Consider the following 27670-nt stretch of genomic DNA (forward strand, 5'->3'; position numbering starts at 1 on the left):
ATATTAAAAACAGGCATCTGGAACAGTGATGAGGTGAGCAAGCACACAGTAACCAGTTCAAAGACTCAAGTTTGATACTCTCCTGTGTATATGAAGGTGGTCACTCAAACACACATTATTGGCAAAAGTGCAGGTTTTATTGACCACAGAAGAATGAGAGTAGAGTACAATTTGCTTTATTTAAATCAAAGACAAGATCTCGCATAGGATTTTTGCCTTTGGCCTAATGGGAAAGCCACGGAAGAAATCAATTTCATATTTATGAAGTTGATGAAGAATTCACTTCAGATCAAAATGTATGTGGACTCTACTCTCATTTTACCCTAAGTTTCTCTCATCATACATACATATTTGCTTTAAAATTTAGGCTGTTTTGGGAGAACCAAGATCATTTAAAACCCATTGTGCAGACAATTAAAACCATCTTTACAGTACATACAAGCAAAGCAAAAAGGAAAGTACAATAGAAAATCATTTTAGCCATTTTTTTTATTAAATATGTGTACATGGCAGACCAAGTGCTCATATCATTGACACAAATCAAAGTTTGACACATCTGCCAAAACAACTGGTCAGTCAGCAGACCCATTTTTGTGTTTGACTGTAAGTGTGAATCTGTGGTGTGTATGTGTGTGTGCTTGCACACATAAACCCGTTCAGCCTCCACTGAGCTGGAGGAGTGAGTACACTGCACAACCAAAAGAGCTATACATTCTACTAGAAAGGCAGATAGGAGCTACATCCAACGAGTCACAGCATTTCCCCCTCGCCGTTCTTGTCACTCTCTGTTTTTATACCGTTCATGTGTATACAGACATCCTAGAAAGTGAGCATGTCAACAACAGGCCTAAAGAGGTTAGAAGACCAGAGGGCGCAGGGGAGAGGTAACAGAGAGAAGAAGAAAAGACATGATGAGCGACGTGAGAGAAGAAAAGAGAGAAAGAATAGAAAAAGAAGAGGTATAGAGTGTTAGAGGAGAGCTAGGTTTGGCCATATATATATATAATTTAGCCTGAAGAATGGCTTTTAAGTACATACCGACGTAAGAGATCATGTATTTACTGAATTTTGCTTTTGTATGTTCTGATTAAATACAAAAGAACTCCATCAACCACACGCCTTGTGTAACACTGGTTAGTTACCCATAACCCCTTTAATCTTCCACAATTTCATAAGAAAATGTGCTCATTGTGAGAAATATTCAACTCACCAAGACATTCAGATAACATCACAGGTGGAACCTTGTTCCCATACAGTACATTGCTGTTCCCCTGGGGAGAACCTTGACAATTAGAACATCAAAACATACTTTCTTACTGTATACAACTATAACTTTCTTTGCATATTTGCTTGTAAAATGAATATTAGCTTCATTTTACTATAATTCGGCACCTGCAAAAAAATCTCGTCCTCTTTCCCAATGGTATTTATTAATGCAGAAATAAACTTTATCTCTGCAATCCATCGGCAATATGTGCAAAACAAAGGAACTTAACAAAAATCTGAAAACAATTCCCAAAATATATTCAATTAAGTTTAATATGTTAAATGATCAGAACCTCCTGTACATTCTTAGCCTGGGTGAACCCAGACGAACCTGTTTGAAATTTGAATTTGCACTGCAGGTCCGTCTAGAAAGGATCCCAATTGATGCCCATTTCTAAATCACCAAAAACTCAGGATCCAATGACAATTACTCATCCAGTCTGGGGCATCAATGGGATCCTTTCACCAAGGCTAGCGCGGTCTCTCAATTCATTAAAATACAGAAAAAAATGGAAATGGAAAAAACTTCAATATACAATGGAGAAAAACAGAAAAAGAAGTGTTTTTTAATTAAATATATAAACTCAGATGAGAATGAATTGTTTTAAAAGCTGTAAACTTTTCTATCTTAAACCTGAACAATCCATGGGCTACACGCAACAATCAGATAACCAACACAATCAGTGAAACTAAAACACATTTGAAAAGGGAAGACGGTATTAATTTATTTATTACTTGTATTAGTGCTAGTTCACATGTAATACATATTAAATGATTACTGAGACGCATAAGACTGAATTTTCTAGCTGAGTTGTGGACCTGTGCAAATAGGAAGTAGGTGTTTGCTACAGGAAGTCTAGCTTCCGAAGCTCGGCCTCAGCGAGTGTTTGGCCCTTCGGTGAGGGCACGTTCACGAGCGACACCACAGAGCAGGCGGCCAGTGAGAGACAACTACACCACTAACTCACAGCCACATCGTGATGACTTGACAAAAAGCTTTTTTCGAACAGGCCCCATATATATATTCGCAGCCAAGAGTACCTCAAGGAATTAACTTAAGGAAGAGTCTCTCTCTTTCACACACACACACACACATCTAATTGTTCACTAATGTCTTGAGAGATCAGCTTGTGACTGATTGGCTGTCCACGGTGACATTAAGTCAGCCGTCGAATCAGATCTCGGCCTGGGCCTGCTCATCTGTGCAGTGAGGTGGGACAATACAGCAGACCTCTATCACACAGCTCTACCAGCTAACATCAGACTAGTATTCAGAGAAGCATGGAGTAACACTAAAAAATAAAACACAGTATCATCTGCACACTGCGACAGTAACTGCATTTAAGAATAGTTTTAAGGTGAATGACTTATAGTCCCCACTCTGCACTAGGCGCAAATAATCGACTTAAGTCTTTTCTTTTAAGAATAAATCATTTATTTGGTATTTCTCGGTCATCCACCTCTTAGTTTGTGATATTCTCTCCTCCCTCTCTTCTTTTCTAAGGCTGTATCTTTTTTTTCTCCCCCTCTCTCCTCTTCCACGGGCGTATGCTTGTTTATCTTTAACAGTCACAGGGACAGGCTTTGGGGTGTACGAGCCTCGTCCCAAATTTCAGCTGATTTCGCAGTAATCTCTGCCGTGCTGATCGAGTGGCGGACTGAGAAACAGACGGTACAAGTACAATAAGGCAGCAATTGGCATTTTCTTTACAGAGGCGTGATCCCCCTCCCTCCCTCCCCCCAGCCATAGCGTAGCGACTCCAGGGCCAGATTATCAGCCCCCTGCACACACTACTGGTGCTGCCGGGTCTGGGCCAGTTCACGGCCAAATCCGGGCCAGAGTCAGCATGCTGGATGGGAGTGACAGACAAGCAGATGGACAGCAGAGGGCGCTACAGCTGAGAGTCCAATCAGCCCAAATAAGCATTGAAGGGAAGGAGGGGAGAGAAAGAGAGAGAGTGAGAGAGAGAGTGAGAGGAGGAGGATGTGTATGCAGACGCACGAGTGGGAGCAGGGGTCTTAAGTGGCAGCAGGTTAGATTTTTTTTCCTTTGCTTAAAGCGTGGGAGAGCAGCAATCAATGAATGCAATATTATTCTTTAACTTTATTCATTTATTTGGCAATCTTATTCATGTGCATTCATTCTCCCTCTCAAACAAACACACACACACACACACACACACACACACGCACACAGACATACACACGCATAATCATAAACACTCATCCTATCCCCTTTTCTCTATGCTGTACTCAGTACAGATTTTCCCTTAACGCCTTCATCTCTACTCAGTTCAGGGTCAGCGGTGTTTGAGCAGCAGAGCAAAGCTTTTGTGATGACACATGCCTTGGCAACATGACAGCTTCAAAAATAAAAGAGTGGACATTTTAAGACGTCAGAGAACACTCCACCCCCCATTGCCTGGTTCATGTTTGATGTGTGTATGTGTGTATGTATGTGTGTGTGTGTGTATGTGTGTTCATGTATGTGTGTGTGTGTATATATATATGTGTGTGTGTGTGTGTGTGTGTGTGTGTGTGTGTGTGTGTGTGTGTGTGTGTGCATATGTGTGTGTGTGTGTGTGTGTGTGTGTGTGTGTGTGTGTGTGTGTGTGTATATATGTGTGTGTGTATATGTGTGTGTGTGTGTGTGTGTGTGTGTGTTTGTTTAAAGACAGTGCACGTGTGTGAGTGGCCCTGGATTTGGTTTACAGCTGTGGGCGAGGCCGCCCTATGGAGATTTAGACAGTCCAATCAGCACAAGGGACGGGCAGAGATGCTCCAATCAAAGTCAGGCTGAGACACAGTTTGCCCCAATCAGAGTGCACGAAGGGACAGGCACACCAACACCCTCTCCACTCGCATATACATCGCCTGTTACCTGAGAACCCACCACCACCTCCCTGTCACCGAACACAGGTGAGTATGTATGTGATTTTGGGGCATACACAAGCATGCTAACTCGGTAACCTCACGGCTGTGCCCATTGATGTGAGGATGGCAGCAAAGACTTGGGGGGGGGGGGGGGGGGGGTCTAGGGGGGAGGGCAGAGCTCTATGCAAATGCGGGCAACTGGTTAGAGCGATGCAGCAGATGCTATTTACCCAGGGGTCTGCTGAGGGTTCTCGCAGGAGATTCAGATGAACGCTTCATCGGGTAGACATCAGGCTACACTGGGGTGAGAGTTCACGTGTCCTTAGCTCGGAGGGGTGATTTTTTTGTTTTTTTGTTTTCTCTCCTTTTTCTTTCTCACCCCCCTCCTCCTCTCATTTGAGTTTGGCACGTGATACCTGAAGCAGCGTGGGCTTCTCGGCCATGATGCGGACGAGCAGCCTGTCGATGTAGTCCTCCAAGTCGCGCATCATCAGCTTGGTCTTGCGCAGCTCCGCCTCGCGCTTCTCCAGCAACACCCCCCGCCGCTCAAACTCCGCCCGCTCCCGGTGCAGGTCCGCCTCCCGCTGAAGCAGCAGCGAGACCAGCTCACTGTGGTTCAGGTGATAGTAGGAGCCGCCCCCTTCCACCACCAGAGTCTGAGTGACAGATGACTAGAGAGAGAAAAATGACAAACCCTCAGTATACCGGCAATTTGCATCATTAACATTACCGTAATTTCCAGACTATTAGCCGCGGCTTGTACGTTGATTTTGCAAAATTTCTTCAGCTATGAGGTTAATACAGGGGGGGCAGTTAATATGGTGTTAATAAGGCTTTGTTTCTTTTAACTTGCATAAAACACTGTCCTGCAGCTTATATCCAGGAAATTACTGTATGCTAACATTATGTTTAATCTCTCAAATGTCTTAAAAGTCTTTAAAAAGAAATGCTTTACAAAATGTAAATCAGAAATTTGGAGAAAATGTAATGTCATGACATGCCATGCCAATGTCTAATTCCTGTCAGTTCAACATAATTTTTTCATGTCATGTTTTTCAATTAAGGAACAGGATTGACTTTATAACGGCGTTCTTTTAAAGGGGACATATTATACCTCTTTTTAAACAAGTTAGAATTGGTCTATGGGCTATACAAAATATGTTCATGAAGTTCTTTGCACAGAAATCACTCACTTAAAGAGATTTCACCAGCTCTATTCTTGCCAGTTTCAGTCTCTCCCAAATTGAGCCATTTCAGGGCTCTGTCAATTTTATGCAAACAAGCTCTTGCTGGCCACGCCTCCGGCTGCGTGTACCGTTTACGCTGCTTGTTTCACACGTGAAAATTACTGCAAACAGAGCCGGTATCCAACCACATATGTTAGACCCTGGTGCCAGGGTTGGTCTATGCAAATTCCCTTAGTATGACATCAGAATATGGGAGCCATCCAAAAGGCTCACAGCAGCATACTATTCTTGACACCAAAGTCTTTCTACTGACCTACAGAAAACGGATGGATGTTTTTTGCGCTTGGAGTGTTTATAAGAACAGTAGAGGCCCAAATATGAACACAAGGGCCCGCAAAAAGTGAGTTTTGCATAATATGTCCCCTTTAAAGACTAGTGCAGAGCCCGTAGATGTGGCATTTTTTTTTTCGTATAACATGAAATTTGGCACTGCACACAATCTTGCCATTACGATGACACCCACCAAATTTGAGAGCAGTCGGATGACTGGTTCGAGAGTTATGTGTGGAACAGACAGACAGACAGAGTGACACACAGACAGACGTTCCTTGCTTTAATAGATATATATATAGGTTACCTTCTTGTCGGTTTCTGACTGACTGCGGCCTGGATTGATGGTGGACTTGAGCTTCTCAAGCACTGAGCGACTCTCCGACTTCTTCTCCTCTCCTGGTGGAGTCAGTGGCTTCACAGGGTGTGGACTAGCAAAGCGACAAGGAGAGAGAGAGAGAGACAAACAGACAGTCAGAGATGACAGAGAAACAGATACACATAAAGTAAAATCGATAGAAAGAGGATTGTGTCAGAGCGAGAGAGACGGAAAGAGAGAGAGAGAGAAAAAAAAAATAGAGAGAATAAATAACAAAGAGAAAGTATTGATCATGACCTGCTTTAATTTCATACTCTCATTCTCTCCTCCCTAAGGATTATGCTGACACAGGGTGTAGGAGGCTACTGCGTAATCCTAAAAAACACAAATGTCCACACACATTTTCTCACCTACCTACCTTTGACACACACACACACACACACCTACTCCCACAGAGCTCATAGCTGCTGTGTGTCGGAGGGCCCAGTTGGTGGGAGACCCAGGAGAGGGTAAGGAGGGGGGTAATAATTATCTCTTCAGTCCTGATTCCACCTGCTAATTGGGCCGAGCCTCCTGTTCCCCTCCAGTCACCAACACAGTGTGTGTGTGTGTGTGTGTGTGTGTGTGTGTGTGTGAATGAATGAGAGAGAGAGAAAGAGAGAGAAAGAAAGAAAGAGTGTGGGTGTGAGAGAGAAAGAGAGATAAAGGAAGTTTATACACCCATGTACACACACTGATCCGTATATCTTTTTGTACTTAAGTGTGTTTGTGACTGTGACTGCACATTTAGATACATCTGTGCGTGTGTGCATGTATGACTGTGACCGTGTATGACTCTGTGTGTGTCTGTGTGTGTGTGTGTGTGTGTGTATGTATGTGAGTGTGAGAGAGAGAGAGAAAAAAAGAAAGAAAGAAAGAGTGTGGGTGTGAGAGAGAAAGAGAGAAATAAAGGAAGTTTATACACCCGTGTACACACACTGATCCGTATATCTTTATGTACTTAAGTGTGTTTGTGACTGTGACTGCACATTTAGATACATCCACGCGTGTGTGCGTGTATGACTGTGACCGTGTATGACTCTGTGTGTGTGTGTGTGTGTGTGTGTGTGTGCGTGTATGACTGTGACCGTGTGTGTGTGTGTGTGTGTGTGTGTGTGTGTGTGTGTGTGTGTGTGTGTGTGTGTGTGTGTGTGTGTGTGTGTATGTATATACTGAGTGAAGGACAAGAGGGAATGGAGAGGGACAGAGGGGATTACTGAGAATATTTCACGGAAAGAAAGGATCCCAAACTCACACCAGACCACATCAGCAAGTCTCTCATAGAAAGAAGCACATTCAGCAGAATGAGGCAGCCTCACCCACAAAAAACACAAAGCATTACAGAACCATCTAAAAAAACCACATGCACCCAATACATCAACCTCTGAATCCCTCTCCAAAAATAATAACCCAAAGTGTTCCCAAATGTTACAAGAGCAAACCTAAGAGTACAGGCCTATTCACTCAGTGTACCACAGGGTCATCACCACAACAGTAAGAAAGTGAAGGAGGGTGGCTTTGCAGTCCTAAAGCTTTGACAGAGCTCATGGAAAAGTGCACATGCGAAAGCAGTCTCGACCAGAGTGGGCATTCTGCGAGAAAAACCTGCGGTGTCGTCCTCTACTACACCACCCATTAACACACTATACCATGCAGCCTCACCTGGCAATCTGATTGGGTGCCTGTTGCAGCCTCACCTGGCAATCTGATTGGGTGCCTGTTGATGTTCCTGGGCAAAGGCTGCTTGTGATGCACTCATCAGATCACTGGCAATGGGGGAGGGACATAACGGGATGGCCAGAGCGGGGTGGACGGCAGGAAAAGACAAGGGAAAGGGGTCAGCAGCAGGAGTAGAGACAGCAAGAGGCGATAGAAGCTGTAGCTCAGGTTTGAGGGACAGTGTGGGGGCCGTCTTCAAGCTCGGCATTGCTTTTTCTCCACGTTTTGTGGAGTCCATTTTGTGTAACTTTGACTGATCGCTTTCAAAGACAGGTGCTACTGAATGGAAGGGGTCCCCGTTAAAGGGGCCCGTGACCCCAGGAAACCCTTGAAAAGGGTCTTCAATGCTTCCGAAGATGTCAAGTTGCTCCACGCTACTTTTAGGACCGGGGTGTGTGTCTGTTTGAGGGAACTGAGGGTCTAAGTGTGTGACGACAAAATCCTGAGATATGGACGAAGAAGGGAGGGTTCCATCAGATACTCCTCCGTTCAGGCCAGGTAATGATTGGTCAAATGCGACCCATGGAAGGGTGTTCTGGTCATTTTGGACCTCAGAAGTCACCGGGGTCAACCAAGATGGCGCAGATGCCCAACCCTCGTTCAAAAGGGAGGCCCCTGCTTCAGACATCACTTCCTTTTTTTCCCCAGTGTTACCCACGGCTGCCAACTTGTCTAAATTGGCCCAATCAACAGGGAATATACTCAAGTCCTGAGCTTCACTTTCCGTTGTAAAAGGAGATCCTGAGACTGAATTTCTTGGAAAAATGTCAACCCAACCATCAACAAAAGGATTAATCTCAACATCTTTGGTTGCTGGCACCTCTTGCAGTAGGACAGACTTTGGCATGTCTTTCCGGGTCACGTCGAAATTTGGCACCATTCCTTCTGTGAGTTCATAATTTGGCGTGGGCTCAGCAGTGCGATCACACGCCAACATAGGTGGTGGTGGTGGTGGTGAAGACCACTGTTCTGACATAGCCTTGTCTTTCAGATCATTACTCATCCCAAGAATGTCTGGTAAAGGGTCTTCTTTTGTCACAAAGCTCTCTGCAAAATTACCCCTCTGTGTCAATAGTGATGAATTTTGAGTTGGAATGGCTTCTTGAGTGATGCCATTTGTTGGCAAAGGGAGAGGAGAGCTCACATCTCTACGCACTGTTGATTTCATTTGGAGGTCACTGGTTAGTGCAGACAGTGGCGAGAGGTTAAACTGGGACACATCATCAACTTTGGGGTCATGGTGTATTTGCATAGTGTTTTGACAGGGGTCTTTCACAGCGAGATCATAAGATGCTATCAGCTGTTGCATAGGGTCCTTTTCTGTTATTAATGGCAGCGAACGCTGTCCACAAAGGGACCGATGACGCTGCTGCGAAATGCAGGTGAGGTAACACTCGGATTCAGTGCTTTCATAGAGGAGGCTACCGAGAAGCCGAGTTGACTGAGGAGCGAGCAGCAAGTCTTTATTGGGGCTCGTGCTACTGTTATTGCTAGAGGCACACACACTGTCAGTGTTTAGGCTGAAAAAGGGATTACCAGTGCTATGGCCATCATCATCAGGGGCCATGCTCACAAGGGGGCTAACAAAGGCATCTGAATCAGCGCTAACAAATGGGTTAACACTGCTGTTAGCGTTATCATATGAACTAAGGCTAGCAGAGGGCAAAAGGCTGACAGAGCTCTCCAAGACCTCATGATGTAGTGTCTCTAGCTCGCCTGTACGAAGCCTGGTAGGTAAATGCTCGTCGTCTGGGGACATGTCCTGTAAAACTCTCGTGGGACTTGACGGCAGCTCACTTCCTGTCAGCGCAGCTGAGTCATCGGCGAAGCGTGACCCCGAGGAGATAAGGCCCTCGCCAGGCGAGGAGGCCATGATGCAGATGAGCGAGCCGGAAAAAGGGCTCTCTGCCTCGAGGGAATGATCCAAAATGTGGTTGCCTGAGGATACACTTTCAGGGCCTGTTCTGTTCAACTCCTGCGCTGAACTCGTCACAGATGGCTCCACACTCTCCCAGCCAAAACCCTCAATCTCACTCACGACCCCGGAGCCAATTCCCTGTTTCGTTGCAGTGTCTGAGTCAGTTAAGACCACCACGTCAGCCTCGTCTACAGTCGGTTCCTTCACTCCTAAGTCACCTGTCTCTATTTTGTCCTTCTCTTCATCTTGTTCCCCACTAGGGTCCTGATCTGAGCTTTCAAGACTGGTTGGCAAAGGGTCGCTGGCAGGAAGGTCCAACTCCCGCCCTGGAGAGTAACTTATAATAGTGGAGGCTTCCAGTGTGTCGTCTGAGCTCATCTCCCTGTATGCAGACACGTATGGCTCCCTGGACTGGGGAGTGAGCATCGTCTCAGTCACTTCCGCACCAGCACTTGGAGAGAGCGCTGCTCCAAGGTCAGCCTCTCTCCCGTTGAAATCAATCACGAGAGGTGAAACGGCTGACTCTGGCACTGCAGACTGAGAGGCTACTCCTTCAGCAGCTCCAGACATTTCCTCAGACTGGTCTGCTAGTCTTAGCCAGGTGGTGGTAGAGCCAGCCAGCTGTGAATTTGAGACATAGCCAAGAGGCATTTGGCTGGGGGAGGTCACAGTCAGGCGTGTTCCTGAGTGGCTCGGAGTGCTCTTCTGGTGCAGTAACATTCCTGGATAAGGGCAGGCTAAGTTGTGCATCCTACTGAACTCCATACTGGAGTTCTCAGGTAAAGAGCTCACTGATTCATTAGGGCTTAGCTGTAAGAGGTCATGAGTGTTAAGTAAGTTAGTGTTAGTCGGCGCAGCAAAATCAGTGTCCATTTCCACATGCGGGGAATTTGTTTCTATCGAGGGGTCAGGAAACATGGGCGACTGGGACGAGTCCCCAGACGTCCATGCCTGAGTCCCATCTGTGTCAGAAACAAAGGGGTTAGAATGCACTCCTTCGTTTGACACGACAGTCTCTCCCCGAGGTAGACGGGCCATTCCATCGGAGTCACCCGGAGGGGTCTCTTCTGTGACACGGAATTCTAGGTGGTGGGAGGAGTCAGAGAGCAAGTCGGAAGGTACAGGGCTGGAGGAATAGGTAAAAGCAGACATGTTAGGGGTTAGTGCGGCATCAACGTATATCTCCTGAAAGAAAGGGTTTTGCTGAAGGAGAGAAAGGAAAGGATTGGCGTTTGAGAGAGGTGGGGGAGAAGTGAAGGGGTTAGTGTGACAAGAGGGTGCAAGCTGAGAAAGATCAAGGGGGCCAAAAGGTGATGGGCCGGGGGTTGTGTTGGAGCCAGGATCACCCTGAGACACCAAACAGCTGGAAAGGAACACACACACACACACACACACACACACACACACACACACACACACACACACACACACACACACACACACACACACACACACACACACACACACACACACACACACACACACACACACACACACACACACACACACACACACACACACACACACACACACACACACACACACACACACACACACACACACACACACACACACACACACACACACACACACACACACACCCACAAAACAAACAAACAAAAAGGCAGACAGACAGGACACACACAGACAATCCCTGATGTTAGAGACTCCACCCACACAATACAACAACTACACTAGACTCACAGAAGAAACAAAACTACAACAAAAGGACATTCTAATGAAGGGCAAAAGAGGACTTTATTACATGTCCTGACTACATCTTTGCTCATGAGCATGATTAAATATGTGGTCATCTTATAGTTTTCCACCTCTGAGTGAGTTAGGCCACAACAGAGAAGGCTCATGTTCACGTCTGCCTGTCTAGAGTGTTTGGCATGGCTTCAGATCCTAACAGTATCTTCCCTGGATGCCAGGACTGTAAAGATCCTGTTAACCAATTTTTTGAAAGATCCTTTTTACAATAGATTTGCACAAAATGCATATTTCGTGCAGGTGTCTCAACTAATTAGCTCATCTTTCTGGCTGAGAGCTGTGCTAATTATAACAAAGTCCTCATAAGCAAATCCCCCAACTCAGTGGCCATCTTGGTTATGGCTTAGGGCAGTTATTATTCTATTCAAATGAATGGGGAGGCATATATAAGGGAGGTCAAATTGGTACAAAAATTATGTTTAAAATCTGTTTTTAAATCTGAATTGAACGATAACTATCTCCCCCCCAAAACTAAACTAAAGCTAAAAAAAGACAAAAAATCAGTACTTACATTACAAGAAGGGGCAGGATATGTATAGAAAACAAACGAATAAGTTACAAACTAACCCCAAACATTGCTATGGCGGATTCTTTGTGTGCGGTTTAGAGAACTGGTTTAGAGAATGGTTGGAATAATATGTGGTAGGACAACTAAAAAGCGCCGCACCTTAGCCCTGATAGGGGCGTGAATTCAGCACAATCAGTGGACCTGCCCACAGCATTTGAGACCGGAGTATATACTGCCATTCTCTTCATGATTTTGAGTCGTAATTTAATACAGTAATGTGTTATAAGTAAACTGTATATTTGTCTGGTGGTTAATGACACTTTTTTACATGGTGTGACAAACTCCGAACACTCTTGATTTACAGAGACTTCACACAGACATTAATGGCATCTATGTTATTAACAGTCCATTTGACAAATGATAATGAAATTGAGATGATAGAAAAATCAGTAAAGCTGAGCCACTGATAAAACAGTAAATGTTAGAATAGTATTAATTTAATTTAGTTCAGCAAGTTCAAAGTTCAATTAGTTCAAAGTGTGAGGTTCAAGCATTAGCAAGTGCTCTTGATATTGCCATTCATCAATCAAATTATACATTAATATTTACTGTGCAAGGTTAAGGTGGTTCCTAAAGACCATGGCCAGACCATGACACTTGAGTTCAACCGAACAGAGAGAAGTCAGCATCCTGTCGCATTTCCTGATGAAACTGGGGGCTCTATTTCCAGCCCAGTGGTATGCAGTGTTCACTAAAACTGCTCCAGCTTAGCACACGCTAACCCACACCACCACAGACAAACATCCAACAAAACACCACACTGCATTCTTGTATGGTTTGACAAAACTGTCATCGTCAATGTTTTGCTAGAACACTCTGTGCTACACTCCATCTTATAACATATCAGCAAAAACTGAATGTGCTCAAACTTTCAAACACACTTTATTAAAGAATCTGCTGTGTCAAAGTGTTTCAAAGTTTTGTTTATCAAATCTATATTGAATACCAACTTCTTTTCAGCTAAACTGGTACTTGCCCCGTTTATGGTAAACAGACTGGAAACCCCCTTGTGTACTAATAAAGAGATCGATCTACGTGTCTATGACTAAGTATCATATCCTCTCAGCTCCTAAGTACACAAACCAATCTTCTGTCAAAGCAGACAATACAATGTTCATACAGTAGCCTATAATAAAATGTACAGCTAAATAAATTCACAATATGGCCTACATCAAAATCCTCATTCAAGTCTATGTGTTCTCAGAGAAATGTAGAAATAATCACTTGACATTTTTGTTATTGCCATGTTAAACAGCATACAAAGACATAACACAAAGACACTAATTGAGCAAACACACACACACACACACACACACACACACACACACACACACACACACACACACACAAGAGGGAGAGGACAGAGGCTAGAGGCTAGACCCAGTGCATTAATTCTCAAATGCCAGCACATGAGATGTCACTGACGTGTGTGCCCGTGTCCTTTAACACCAAAGCGACGGAGCGGAGAGTGTGACAACCCTTGGCATCTATTTTTAAGATTCCCCTAAGGCCTTCTCATAGGTGCGGACACCCACACTCAACCACACCCACGGGCTTCTCAGTCATGCAGGCCCGCATACGTACACACTAGGTGATTTCCCCATAACAGAGAGAGAGAGAGTCTTTACCACACAATACCCAGCATACACACCTACAATGACAAGAATGACAAAGCATTTGTGTACCTGGATTAGTCATACAACAACCCGAAGAAAAGCACGTATCAGAACATAACAGTAGCCTATTATTGATCATCCAGGTGAAGTACATGATTTAGCGTTGGGGTTATGTAACATAGAATTGGCCGAGTGCAGTTCAGTTCACTGCTAGCCTGACACACACAGAGACAAATTATTTGTGACTACAAGTTGTCCCTGAAAAGCCCCTACCTATTGTACTGACGCTGTGCTCCTGTGAAAAACGATATAGAGTAAACATGAGAGGCAGAATCATAGGAGCCACTCACGAGGAGAGAGCAAAGGAGGGAATGCTGGGGAGAGGGACTGAGAGAGAAGCTGAGCCAGAGGCAGTGTGAAGAGCCAGGATGAGCGAAAGTGTGTGGAAAGAGAAAGCATACGATGGCATGACTTTACAAACAGAATTTCAGCTCTCCGGGGCAACACCCCTCTGCAATGCAGATGCTGCTGTAACCAGATCCTGAACCCAGAGTATGCTAGCAGCTAGCATACCAACCGAGGAGGACTCATAGCAAGGAGGCTGGACTCAATGCTAACCAGCTAATGCCACTGCATGAAGCTAACTCAGTCTCATCCAATCTAGAGAGGACTCATGCTAGAGCAGTTAGCATGCTATAGGCTTCCATATAGTGCTACTATGCTTTATGCAATATATTAATAATTAACTTTTTACTACAATAAAACTCCTAGCCACACTCTACGACACCGAGACACACACACACTGACCTCAATTATGCAAAGGAAAAAAAGTATTACTATAAAGGTGGGGTAAGCTATGACCTGCACAGCTCCCTGTTATACAAATATGACCAGGATACAAATTGGAGAAGGAGCCAGTTGTGGCATCTCTAAAACAGACAGACCTTCTCCGAATACTGAACTCCACACAGCATTACATCAGGTCTACACAAGATCTAGGCCTTGTTTTCCTTGCGTCAGCCTCTATGGAGGTTTATCTTCCTCTGTGACACTGGCCTACATCTTGACCCAGTAATGGCCACGCGGCATGTAGTCAGCAGTTTGTTGTCAAAGGTAAGAAAGCCGTCTTTCATGAGAGAAAACTTAACCGCCATACAGACTAAAATTGATCAAGATTCCATTCAGAGCCCGAGTGCAAAAAAAGACATGTTCTCAGCACTAATTCAGTTACAGTTACAAAACTACACAACACACAACAGTTCAGTTGCCACCGTAACTGTGTGAAAAGAAGTAGTGTTATTAGTCATGTTGACAATGTAGCAACAGTTACCACTACATTTACTGCCACACTTTAAAGTCAGTCATCAAAAAGACTTTTTTTTTTTGGCCAGTAGAAGTTAGTGCTGAAGTCAGTAGCAGCCGTACCCCGAGACATGCAGAAGTGTCAAGTGGCTTTCAGAGTAAACTCACCTGGGCTTGCTGTGGGAGTCCTTCGAGCCAAACCATCCTTTATGCTTCCCTTCCGAGGGGGCCGAAGCTGTGTCTCCCTTGCCCGCGCTCGCCACCTTCCCAGTGGACTCGCTCCTCCCGTGAGAGAAAAGACCCCACTTCTGCTTCTTGACCTCTCCGTCGCCCGCGGCGACAGCCGGCGCTGCTTCCTTCTTGAACTGGGCCGCCCTCCTCTCCTCCTCCTCCAGCTTCCCGGCGCTCTCGATGGCCGCCGCGATGGCGGCCCGCTCCTCCTCCCCGGCTCTGTCCAGCGACCAGCGGCGGCCGTCCCCGGGCCCCGGGTGCGGTTCCTCCGCGTGGCGCGACACCGAGAGGTTCTGGAGGGACAGCGACATGGCCGAGGCCTTCTGCCGGGAACCGAGAGCGGGGGACAGGGAGAGGCCCTTGGGGGCGGCCGACTCGCCCGTCTGCTTGGAGGGGGCCGAAGGTCGGGGTTTCGGCTTGTGGGCGCGGGGCGCCGCGGCATGCTTGACCGGATGACCGTTGGCCACGGCGGTGGATGGCGGAGCGGAGGACACCGTCTCGGTGATCAGGCTGTCGTACGTGAAAGACTGGGGAACGGGGATGGAGATCTCACACACCTCGTCGTCATAGATGCGCTTGTGTGGGGAGACTTGGGGTGAGGGGGCGACTGTGTGGTCTGAGACAGAGACAAAAATGGACAAAAACATTAAGATTAGAATACATATAGAATAGAGCTTAACAAGCATAGCTGTTAAGCCGTTAGTGTGTGTGCTATTCATGTTGGTGTGTGTGTGTGTGTTTGTCTATGTACAGTATGTATATACTGTAAGATGACTTTGTGTAAAACCTACAATATTACAAACCATCAAGTTACCGCTGCTGTTGCTCACTGATGTGTATGTGAATGTGTGTGGGTTGTTGTCTGCTGAGAGCTTGCCACTGTTGCTGGGTGAATTGGAAGTGTGTGTGTGTGTGTATGTAACCTGGGCTGTTGTCTGCAGTGAGGTTGCTGTGAGTTGGAAGTGTTTGTGTGTGTGTGTGTGTGTGTGTGTGTGTGTGTGTGTATAACCTAGGCTGTTGTCTGCAGTGAGGTTGCTGTGCTGTGAGTTGGAAGTGTATGTATGTGTGTGTGTGTGTGTGTAACCTGGGTTGTTGTCTACAGTGAGGTTGCTGTGAGTTGAACGTGTATGTGTGTGTGTGTGTGTGTGTATTCTGTGTAACCTGGGTTGTTGTATGCAGTGAGATTGCTGTGAGTTGGAAGTGTGTGTGTGTGTGTGTGTGTCACCTGGGCTGTTGTCCGCTGTGAGGTTGCTGCTGTTGCTCGGCGAGTTGGACAGGTCCGACACGACGACGCTGATCCCGGCCGTGGGGCTCAGGCTCCCGCCGCGCGACGACGACTCGCTGCTCTCCGAGCCCAGCGACGTGCTGGAGCGCGTGTCCGAGGACTTGCGCAGGCGCCCGCGCAGGAAGAAGTTCCGCATCTTGCTCCGCCGCGCCTCGCCGCCCTCGTCGTCCTCGTAGTACTCCTCCCCGCCGCCGTCGCTCGGCAGCCGGCCCCGCATCCGGGCCAGCGCCCCGTACCCGCCCGGGATGATGGCGGACGCCGAGTCCTCCTCCAGGTGCTTCTTGCCGCGGATGCGGTCCTTGAGCTTGCCGAAGGCCGAGTGGGGCTTGTCCTTCATGGACAGGTCGTACATGCTGGCCGTCAGGTTGTGCCGCGTGAACTGCATGGACACCTGCACCTCCCCCCGCTCCTTCTCCTTCTTGCCCGTCTTGGAGTGCAGACGGTGCCACCTGTGCAGGGAGGGAGACAAGAGCACGAGACGCAGGGACGGATTAGGATGCCACCTTGTGATGGAACACTTCCAGTAGGGTGGTTGTTGTTGCCACCTTCAAGCTTCTAATATTCACGTGGCAACAGCAACACGTGGAGCAACAGAATAAGAAAACAGTACAATGTCCACCAGTCTTATTCTTAATAATTAACTGTCTGCAGAGAATTGGTGCATTATATTTGTATTTGACAAAAGATCAACCCATAACTGTTGAATAAAGGAGACCTCTAGCAAAGTAGGAAGTTAAGTTGAGTACATGAGAGAATCCTTATGTCCACTATGCCCTACCAGTGACAGTTCATCAACTATTGAAGCATATTTGGCCTTACTCTTCTACAGGAGAAACCTTATGATGCGGGCGGATTAAACGGGAGTCGGGAGGAGCACTTCCCATCATCGCCCTGTGCACGTTTCCTGCAGCAGGTTTTGCTTGCAGGCCTGATCTGATGTGGCACTGCAGCCTCCAACATCCACATGCTCCTCAGAGGGATCATTAGCTTGATCAGCAGTATTAAAATAGGGCTGCAACCTAACGCCATACGATAGCAGCTCTGGCAGGAACACTGGGCTTTTCCTATTGTACTCCTTATGCCTCCTCCATATAGCCTGACCAGCCATACCCACACCAAGATGTAGGGTCTGGGAACTCACCGTAGGCAAGGCTCAATCGGAGGGGTGGGATAAACAGTAGTCTTTCAAATTCCCTCTCCACGGGATCCCAATAGGATAGCGCTAAATGAATCATCATCTTGTTTTCAAGTAGGAGGATGCTTAATGGTTGCAACTTCTGGTCACATGTCAGACAGTCATCATTATGTTAAGCCCGCCCACCGACTCTATACACGATGTGATTGGTTCGGTGGTTTCTGCCTGAGCCCAGCTCCCAAGTCAAACGGAGAGTTGCTAGACTACCCCGGCAGCAAATTACACCACCGGGGCGTCTAGATTTCTAGGCTATCCTCCATATGCTTTTACGCCATTTCATGTGTCCTCAGTCTGTGTCATTGTCATTGTGCAAGCACAGTACGAGATCTTCTACTCAACGCAAGTTGGTTGTTGTGAACACTGTTTATTGTCTTCTACTTTACACCTGAGGTGAACACCCACAGCATGCGAAATAGACACCACAGTGACTGCAACTATGTGCTATTGACCCATCTGCACATTGTGACACTCGACCTCATATCTCACTGCAAAGGAAGTAACATTTCTTCATTTCCCATAAGCGTAAATGAGCAAAACATTAGCATGCAGTGGCTATAGTGTTGCCGTGGAAACAAAGCCAACAACTGACCGGTTGACCACAAGGCCGAGGCAAATGTGCAATGTCAGAGCACTGCATTTCTAAATGGCTTTATTAATTTAGTAAAATGGATGTCATGACAGCTACCGGCCGCTAGCATATACTTCATTATATCACTTATATCTGTATGTTATTTATGCTTAAGCCTTCCTTGTCAACTTACACAGTCTTAAGTGTAACTAACTCTAGATGGGTCTACAGTACGTCCAACTGTGCATAGTGCAGATTCCCTCAAGTGTGACATAAATGGGCATTCCATCCCATAGCCATGGTGGCGGGGCCCTATGGCCCAGTTAAGAGACATCAGAGATATCTTCCAATATGAAACCTGATACCCAAACGTGAAGATAACATTATACTCCACTAAGCAGCACAGGCCTGGGAGGCCAACACCCTGTGTGACAACATCTAAGTGAGAATGTAAGAGTGTGAGAAGTCATCAGAGAGAGAGAGAGAGAGAGAGAAAGAAAAGGGTCAGAGGCAGAGAGAGGAAGTGGCTAAACATGATTCTTTTTTAAAAGTATCAAGATTAAATGGAAAATGCAGATTAATGCTCTAAATGCAGAAGTATGCGAGAGCCGCAGATTATCTGAAGTGTCCGTGGGATTTGCGTGTGTGTGCGCCACCACTCTTCAGAAAATAAAAGGCTTAGGGCTGGTTACAGCACAATGACTGAAAGAAAGCACTGTTGTCGAGAACATGCCGGCTTAGCTGCGACTTCACATGCCAGGAATGGGAGACACAACTTGTGGTCAAGGAAAGGGAAAACAAGAATTTAAACATTACGTAACATTTTTAGGTACGTTTACAGCTAACCATCTTCATCGAAGCTTTTCTGCAGGGCCTTTTTAAAGGCATGTTTTTTACCTTAGCACCCTAACACACACAAAAAAAACAGATAATGAATTCTACAAGGAAGCTGTCTGAGGCTCTAGACACAGACAAACCTGATAATCTACATCATTATCCACACCGCAGCCATTATTTCCTGCTAAAAACACCCACTTACTGTTACACCTGTGTCTACATGTGCTTAAGTGTGTACACACACACACTTGTGCGTTAAGTACATATCACAAACTCTAGTACATCTTAAGTTTACTCAAAGGAAACGTTTCCTTGGATTCAGGCTTGCATGTTGCAGAGCCCAGAGGTCCTAGAGGAAGCACTAAGGAGTCATTGGCAAGTGAGAAACGTCCTTTTTAACATACCGTAATTTCCCGACTGTTAGCCGCGGCTTATACATTGATTTTGCAAAATTTCTTCCGCTATTAGGTTAATACAGGGGGGGGCAGTTAATATGGTATTAATATGGTTTTGTTTCTTTCAACTTGCATAAAACACTGTCCTGCGGCTTACTGTATACACAATACGGCTTATATGCGGAAAATTTCTGTAATCTAGAATCCTTAAGTAGAACAAACTTTTAAGAAGCCACCCATCAGCTTGGTCTGGGGGATGATGTGAACCGGCAATAGCTTTCCCACCTGAGAAACAGTACTGTAAGTGCATGTTCGATTCTCAAACCCAACGTTGCATGTCCTTAGATACAAGTGCCTGCAAAGATCCGCTGCCTGTGAAAAGTAGGGACATGTGGGGATCGGACTCGGAGCACATTACATAGTTTCATTTGAATGAATACGTGACTGAAAAGTAGCACACAAAAGGAGCGAGGACAAAGGACTTGGTGCATTAATCATTTCCTGTGAGTGACAGATGTATGTCATGGCCTCACTGTGAGTTAAGGCGTTCTTACTCTGCCATTTCAAAAGGGGAAGTGCCAAAATGGTTTAGCGGCTTCTTATCTTTGATCTGTACTTTCGGTCATCCTTCAGCCTATTTTCACTTTTTTTTCTACCCTGACTCAAGGTCCACATACATAATTTCACCTCTCCTCCTCACACTCGTTCGCCACTTCCATCATTCAAATTAACTTTGCATTCCTTTAGCTGTGTTTTCTGTGTCATCGCTAAATCCCATTCTCACGTGCTAAAGCCAGTAATGGACACCGTGTAATGTTAAGAAGGGAACACAACCCCTGAGGATACAAGACTTTCATAACGCTCAAACCTGACCAACCAGACCTCCTGCCAGCCCTCAAGCATGTACACTCACACACACACACACACACACACACACACACAACCACACACACACACAATGACCCTGCTGGATTTAATTTCTAAATGCCTGTGTCCACAACTCTGTAAAAAAGAGAGAGTGAGTTATGTGTTGCATGTTGTTTACGCATTCTTGCATATTCCTTCAACCCACAAACACACAAAGCTGCTAAGAAAGAAAAAACGGGGGAGGAAAACAAGAGGTCTTATTTCACTTCAAAATATAGTGTAGGCTCAGCTATTGTGAACAGAGAGAGCGAGAGAGCCAGTCTCTGACCCATTTTTTTTTTTTTTTAACTTTCATGCAAAGTCCACTATTTGTAGACCTACAGCTGCAGCACTTTTGCTGAGACAGTCAAAGGCCCAGTATATACACACACAGACACACAGACACACACACACGAGAGAGAGAGAGAGAGAGAGAGAGAGAGAGAAGTTGGTCTGAAATCCCTTCCCTTGGATATTGTGTCTTGTTACCATGGGAGCAAAACCAGTCCAAAAATCCTGAACACTCCTTTTAAAAACAAACGCAACTGATTTACCCTAACCAAACATAATGGGATTACACTCCCAAAATAGATTAGAAAAATAAATATAAAAAAGGAGTAGAGTTATCATTAACAAGAGGGTTTTTGCAAGCCGTCGCAGGGAATATGACTTCCCTTAAAGGGATATTCCGCCATTTTTGGAAATACGCTCATTTTCCACCTCCCCTCGAGCAAAACAATCGATATTTACCTTGTTCCCGTTCATCCAGCCATTCTGTGAGTCTGGCGATACAACTTTTAGCTTCAGCCTAGCATAGATCACTGAATCGGATTAGACCATTAGCTTCTCGCCTGCTAGCTTCATGTTTAAAAGTGACTAAGATTTCTGGTAATTTTCCCATTTAAAACGTGTCTCCTCTCAAGTTAGAAAGTGCAATAAGACCAACTGAAAATGAAACCTGGCGTTTTTCTAGGCTGATTTGACATGGAACTACACTCTCATCTGGCGTAATAATCAAGGCAACTTGCAAACGTACCATAGGCGCAGTGATATCGTACGCAGCATCTGAAAATAGTCCCCATAGACAACAAGCAGTAGTAGTGCCAGTAGCTGCAAGTTGCCTTGATTATTACGCCAGATGAGAGTGTAGTTCCATGTCAAATCAGCCTAGGAAAACGACAGGTTTCATTTTCAGTTGGTCTTATTGCACTTTCTAACTTGAGAGGAGACACGTTTTAAATGGGAAAATTACCAGAAATCTTAGTCACTTTTAAACATGAAGCTAGCAGGCGAGAAGCTAATGGTCTAATCCGATTCAATGATCTATGCTAGGCTGAAGCTAAAAGTTGTATCGCCAGACTCACAGAATGGCTGGACGAACGGGAACAAGGTAAATATCGATTGTTTTGCTGGAGGGAAGGTGGAAAATGAGCGTATTTCCACAAATGGCGGAATATCCCTTTAATGCTGGCTCTGCTGCAAAATGCCCACTCCCTTTCCAACACATAAAAACAAAGCTTGGAAACCTGAGCCCAAAAACCTTTTATATATACACACACACACACACACACACACACACACACACCTCAGATCTCCAGCCTGAAAATCCTCTTAGTATACACTGTCTGTGAATTTCTGTTCAATGCATTTATGTGAAGTGCAGTAGGATATGCAGATGGTGAAATGCAGCTGCTTGAACTGCGGCCACCTGTCAAAGCCATAATCTCAACCCCTATGACAGCCTCCCCACAGCAGACTTACAGATTTGACCCTGGCAGAGATAAAGTCCCCTCCATTTGCCCCACAGCCAACGACCCTTTACAAAGGGAAGATAGTTGAGAGATGGTAAGGGGATGGGGTAGAGAGAGAGAGAGATCAGATAGGCACGCATAGAGGATGACAGGAATTTTGGCTGAGTGGGCACAAACAACCTCCGAAGACCGAAGAGCTGCATGGGTACGGACGTATTCGTACACGCGCGGCCCCTACTGTCTCTCGGCCACAGACCACAAAGAAAACTTTCCACAGGCCTTCAGTCCCTCATTTAACTGGAAGGAGAGATGGAGAGAGTGAGAGAGAGAGAGGAGATGAGGGGAAATGAAAGACAGAGACATTACATGCATGCCCCAAAACACTCAAGAACACACACGTTTAATGGTTATGTACACACACACATACATTACACACACACTATTTTGTTCCCTCATTCATGCTAAGACAAACAAACATTCCCATATCCTCCATCTTTCAGGCAGAATATCAAAGGCTCCACAATCACCTCCATCTTTCAAACAGGAAATCACAGACATTCCTTCAAGCTATGTGTGTGTGTGTGTGTGTGTGGAGAGAGAGACAGTGAGAGATATAGAAAGACCACAGCAATATGTTCTACATTTACGCAGAAATCCACTTCTGTAATGCTTGAAATACACCGTGCAGGTGCAGCATCTACCAGCCATCAACCTCGACCAAACAACAGCCTCTCTCCCTCCCTCTCCATATCCCATCACTCTTAGCTGTGGAGTTATTCAATGCCGTGTGACACAGAGCATTTGCACAGACACCCACGCCCTCCCTCTATGTCTTTTTTTTCTCACCTCTGTCAGTCTCTCTCTCATTTCTCAAGTAGATTGCCCTCTACGTGAGCCTGCCTCTCCCCTTGGAATGAAACTGTCCCTCACGGCAAAGATCTTGAAGCACTGCCCTTCTAATCACAAACCTCTCCATCTTCACCCCCTGTATCAAACACAGCCCTGCACCATTAGCTATGACAAATATTTCACTACATTTTGTGCCAGTCCCCGTTTCAGACTAGCCTAGAGACCAGACTCTTTTCTTCGCAGAGAGTCTGGCCTAGATCCATTGGCAAACGTTTATTTCCTGGTCTGTGGACGTTTGTCTGAAGTTTGATTTCATTGGAGTTCAATCACTAATGTTGGGTAATGATGTATGATAACCACGGGGACTCAACTTTAACGGTAGGCTTGAAACTTAAGTGTAATCGCTCTTGGGAACGCCCTCTGTTCGCTGATTGGGCGGAGATGCACTTGCCGGAGTAAACAAAGCTGAATCAAGCCATACCAGGCGGAGTATGAAGAGAAATTAAATTTAGAGGAAGTGCGTAGTCAGGCGGAGCCAGGCTAGTTTCAGACAAAACTCTTTGTATCTTTTTCTCTCATTATGGTGGCAGTAAAGTACTGACCTCTTTAAATATCCCACCAAATCAAATCAAATGTAGTAACCAGCAAAAAAAACGCAATACTAAACGTAAGGCAGTGAGGAGCTGCTGGCTTGAGTTCACCCGGTCATTGAATTCTTATCATAATCTGATTAGTCCTGGTCGGTCAACCACAACCAAACAAATACTTCACATCAGTCTGTGGCTATGAACTGCGTTTAGAGAATGGAGAGTAAACTACGGTGGTCTGACAATGGCTATAGTGTTAATGGACTCGCCTTTGTGCCATGATGACCCACAATATTTTAATCACAAGATGAGGGGCATGCTTTGGTCATTGACAGTAATAGGAGATGCAAACAGTGTCTTTTGAGTCCATTCCTTTCCTCTAATGTGTTTTCTTCGTCGTCGTCGGTCACCCACTGTTGTGGTTTTCCTCACCTTCTCAGTATCATTCTTCTTTTCGCATCAGAATGCGACCCCTGACCTACAGAGCATGACTCAGCAATACCAAGCGGATCGACACGGAGGTGAAGAAGATACAGAAGAACTGAGAGAGAAAGAGAGAGAGAGAGAGAGAGAGAGAGAGAGAGAGAGAGAGAGAGAGAGGAGAGAAAAAGGAAGAGAGAGAAAGAGAGAGGTGAGGAAAAACAATACCAGAGAGGAGGAAGGGAAATAACCAAAGAGAGACAACCCCAAAGGTCAACATTGTAAGTATGCCAACCTTGGAGTGCAAAATGTGTTACTGAAATATCACACAGAGTTGAACGCCCACTAGCATATCTCTTACTCACAATGTACCTGACTCCTCGTTTTACACACACACACACACACGGCTATTTCTCTAACAAGTTCTCCCGCTCTTCTTTCTCTCCCTCTCTATCTCTCCATCGCCTACCAAACACACACACACAAACGTCACACACATCAGCACTGATGAGCATCAACTGGCACCCTGTTCCTGGCACACTAAAGGTTGGCATGGAGACTCAGGTGCCAGCTGCACCCTAGTCCTGGCACTGGCCATCTGAGGCCAGGGCATCAAGAGGGAAACATATAGCCTTCTCTTTCCCCTCTGTGTGTGTGTGTGTGTGTGTGTGTGTGTGTGTGTGTGTGTGTGCCTGTGTATCTGTATGACTGTATGAGAGACAGAGCGATACAGAAAGATAGAAAACAGTTTCAAGTGAGAGTGTGCAGACATGTGTGAGAAAGAACAAGAGACAGACAGAGAAAAAAAGAAAGAGAAAAAGAAAGAAAGACAGAGAGGAAGACTGTCGGGTGCGAGTGCGAGAGAGGACGAGACATGAGAGATCAACAGATAAATAGATAGGCAGGTGACAAGTCTGTGTGGTTAAGTGAACACACACTGAAAACCAACCTTGCCTTCTAACAACCCCAGCAATGTCTGTGGTCATACGCCCAGTCAGATGATTGTTCAGCCCATCATCAAGGCCCCTCATACTAGCGCCTAGCCAACCACCACTTGAGTCAGCTGTCTAAATTTGACCTTATTTTCTTCTCAGTGGCATTTACACTTCCTGTTCGGTGGACCTTTTGCAGGAAGTGTGGGTCCAACTCAAGATCATCCTTATATGGTTTAATCTCTAGAAGAGGTTGATGAAATACTCCATGCTCAAAACAGACCTCTTACTCATCAACTGATGGACAACTGAAGCCCAACTGACCTAAATGTTCATGCATTAGTAAGGCTTCCATTTGCAATGCTGTACCTGCAGACTGCAGTGCCCTCTTACCTACATAACCCCCACTGTTAGATTTCACCAAAGGCTGAAACAAAATTTCTAGATCTACACAAATGACAAGCAGCAGGCTATACACTCCAGCTAGTTTCTCTCTTGTAGTAGCAAAGCCCAGTGTTTGTATGTGTGCTACTAAGTTATTCTGTGTTGTGTTGTGTTTCTCTGACTGCCAGGGTTTGGTAGGGTAGCCTATTCCCCACCCTTGCGTGTAAGTGAATCTGGGTTTAGTCCTGACCGTTCATATTACATAACCCAAATGCTGACTCTGCTTTGCTTTGCTGGTGTCCCGTTAGACAAAGACGCATTATTCACTGGACTGCATGGGCCACGCTGCGAGCAACACACCTTTTTTAACAGGGCCGCGGCCGAAAGAAGTCGGCAGCAGAAACACGTCTCATTTTTAGGTCAATGACGGAGAGTTCCGCAGGTGCACCTCTGCCTCGTCATAATCGACCTCGCGCCCCCAGCAGAAAGCGAGCGATCGCGGTGTGGAACGAGAGAGGGCGTGACTGCAGAGGAACGGAATGCAGCACTCTCCGCAAGCTTTCACATCATCCACCGAGAGGCCTCGGGAGCACGATTAAAAAAAAGCGGTAGCCCCAACCGGGCTGAGAGAGAACACTGTCAGAGAAAACACCCATGTTTGAGTTCAAACTACCGCATTATGCCCAGAGTACACAAGCAGTCTGCACACGTAACCGACAATCAAAAACTCTTAAATAATTAATTAACAAGTTAGGCCTAGACATAAACAAATAAAAAGGGGAGAATGAGCTATTTCCAAAAGGTAAACCTACTCTTTTTTCATGGATATACGATCCTGGAAAGCCTTATCCAGAGGAATGACTGCTTGTCCGAGAAAGACATCCAGACCGATGAGCGCCCTGTGCATGGCCGTGAGAGTGAGATCGCAGCTCCCGGGAGGACAGACGTCGCGTCCGCCCAGCTCGAGCACCCCCGGCTGGAGCTCAAACGTGCATTCCTCTCCCCACTCCGGGCTCGTGGTCTTCTCCATAACACACGTGGAGTACTTCTCCTTGCCCACCTGAATGATAACATAGGCGTCGTTGGTGCCATGCTTGCCCTTCGCGCGCAATCCACGGGCCCGAAGCACTGTCACCTGCACATGAGTGGGCACCCACCGCTGATACTCATCGTTCGTAATTGAGGACATGTCCGCATGCACGCAGGTACCGGGCAGCTCCGGTCACCGGCGTGTCCCGGTTGCTCTCGTGGTGTCGGGTGAAGCCAGCCTAGCCGCCTACTCGCCGAGCCTTTGCATCGGCGGTTCAATGTTATTTTAAGCGTCTATGAGCAAAGTACCGGCGCCACGGTGCCCTGACTGACTGAATCGGCTCTATGGTTCTATGTGCGAGCGAGTTCACCGCTTCTCCTCTACGACGGACGGGCACGTTCTCATCTGCAAGAACAGCGAACTGACGTCACCCGTCTCCTCACCGCAGCACAAGGAAGTGACTAGAAGCAGATAGCCGGCTGCCCCTGATAAACCAAACTCGCCGGAAATATAAATGTTGTCAGTCAGGCACAGCGTGTAGAAATCCTCTTCCCTCAACAACGGTGTGTTAAGAAATGAACGGCGTGGAATCCGAGACGATTTTTGGAAAGAAAATGTGTCAGGTGCGGAGTGCTCCACTGTGTTGGTGGCAGGTGGAAGGAATCCACTGGGTGACATAGCAATGATGCAGATGTGCTGAAGATAACGCGGAAACTTTTCTGAATCTGGAAAGAAATCCCTTGTTGTGGGCCTATATTGACTAGAATTTGTTTAACTATCATTCTCCACTTAAAAAAATAAGGTAGCCTGCATCATCCTCTTATTTCACCTCAAAGTATCCCGAATCGTTCTCAAGGACATTTGGTCCTGTTATTTTGGGAACATCTGGAAACAGAAAGTCTGCTCTCGTCATTTAGCAGTTGTCAAAGCAAAGCAAACTTCAGTCAAATAGTATTTATTTTTAAAGAAATAATCCTAAACATGTAGCGGTCTGTTCTGACTTATTTGCAGGCAAGCATTGCATGACTTACAGTATCAGGTCATTCAGGTGTGGAGACATTTTCCCCCAGGCTATCTATTCTGTTGGTATGTCATTCATTGTGTTAAAAGTAGACAAAAATCCATCATCACAGTCAATGACAAAAGATTCTTAAACACACAGAGTATTTTCACAATCACAAAACATGTTCAAGCCTCCATGACACTGCTTGTGGTTCTGTGACAGAATGGAGATGTGTGGTTTCTCAGCGTTGCCCTGGTTTAGCTGTCTGAAATGATAAGCGTAAGGGTAGGAGTGACAGGGATATTGACACTTGTTGGCATTTATGTCAAACAGTGGCACTTGAACCCTTTCTCCAGGCTGTTGGCTCCAATATCATTCTTTAGTTC

At 45.9% G+C, this 27670-nt stretch overlaps 1 protein-coding gene across 3 annotated transcripts; it reads right to left on the minus strand.

Annotated features, from left to right (window-relative positions):
* Positions 1 to 471: 471 nt before the first annotated feature.
* rab11fip5a (RAB11 family interacting protein 5a (class I)) lies at positions 472 to 26712 on the minus strand. Of its 3 annotated transcripts, XM_062522518.1 has the most exons (6): positions 26064 to 26712; positions 16368 to 16876; positions 15080 to 15758; positions 7713 to 10778; positions 5965 to 6088; positions 472 to 4811 (listed from the first exon to the last, which is right to left on the minus strand). In XM_062522518.1, exons 1-6 carry the CDS (start codon positions 26438 to 26440, stop codon positions 4533 to 4535), a joined length of 5034 nt encoding a protein of 1677 aa, XP_062378502.1. In that variant the 5' UTR covers positions 26441 to 26712; the 3' UTR covers positions 472 to 4532. The 3 variants fall into 3 exon arrangements, with proteins under 3 accessions (XP_062378502.1, XP_062378504.1, XP_062378503.1); XM_062522520.1 differs by lacking the exon at positions 7713 to 10778; XM_062522519.1 differs by lacking the exons at positions 472 to 4811; positions 5965 to 6088 and adding an exon at positions 6099 to 7677.
* Between the last annotated feature and the right edge of the window lie 958 nt (positions 26713 to 27670).

This window comes from Sardina pilchardus, chromosome 20, assembly GCF_963854185.1.
Source record: "Sardina pilchardus chromosome 20, fSarPil1.1, whole genome shotgun sequence".
Taxonomy (NCBI): Eukaryota; Metazoa; Chordata; class Actinopteri; order Clupeiformes; family Clupeidae; genus Sardina; species Sardina pilchardus.

What these genes read in the sequence shown, in the direction of transcription:
- rab11fip5a (XM_062522518.1), bottom strand. Translation starts at nt 26,440, where the DNA reads ATGTCCTCAATTACGAACGATGAGTATCAGCGGTGGGTGCCCACTCAT. An exon ending in CGTATATCCATGAAAAAAGA is followed by an intron (nt 16,877 to 26,063) that starts GTAGGTTTACCT and finishes CTCCCTGCACAG; the next exon opens with GTGGCACCGTCTGCACTCCA. An exon ending in GACTCCCACAGCAAGCCCAG is followed by an intron (nt 10,779 to 15,079) that starts GTGAGTTTACTC and finishes CTATTCCTCCAG; the next exon opens with CCCTGTACCTTCCGACTTGC.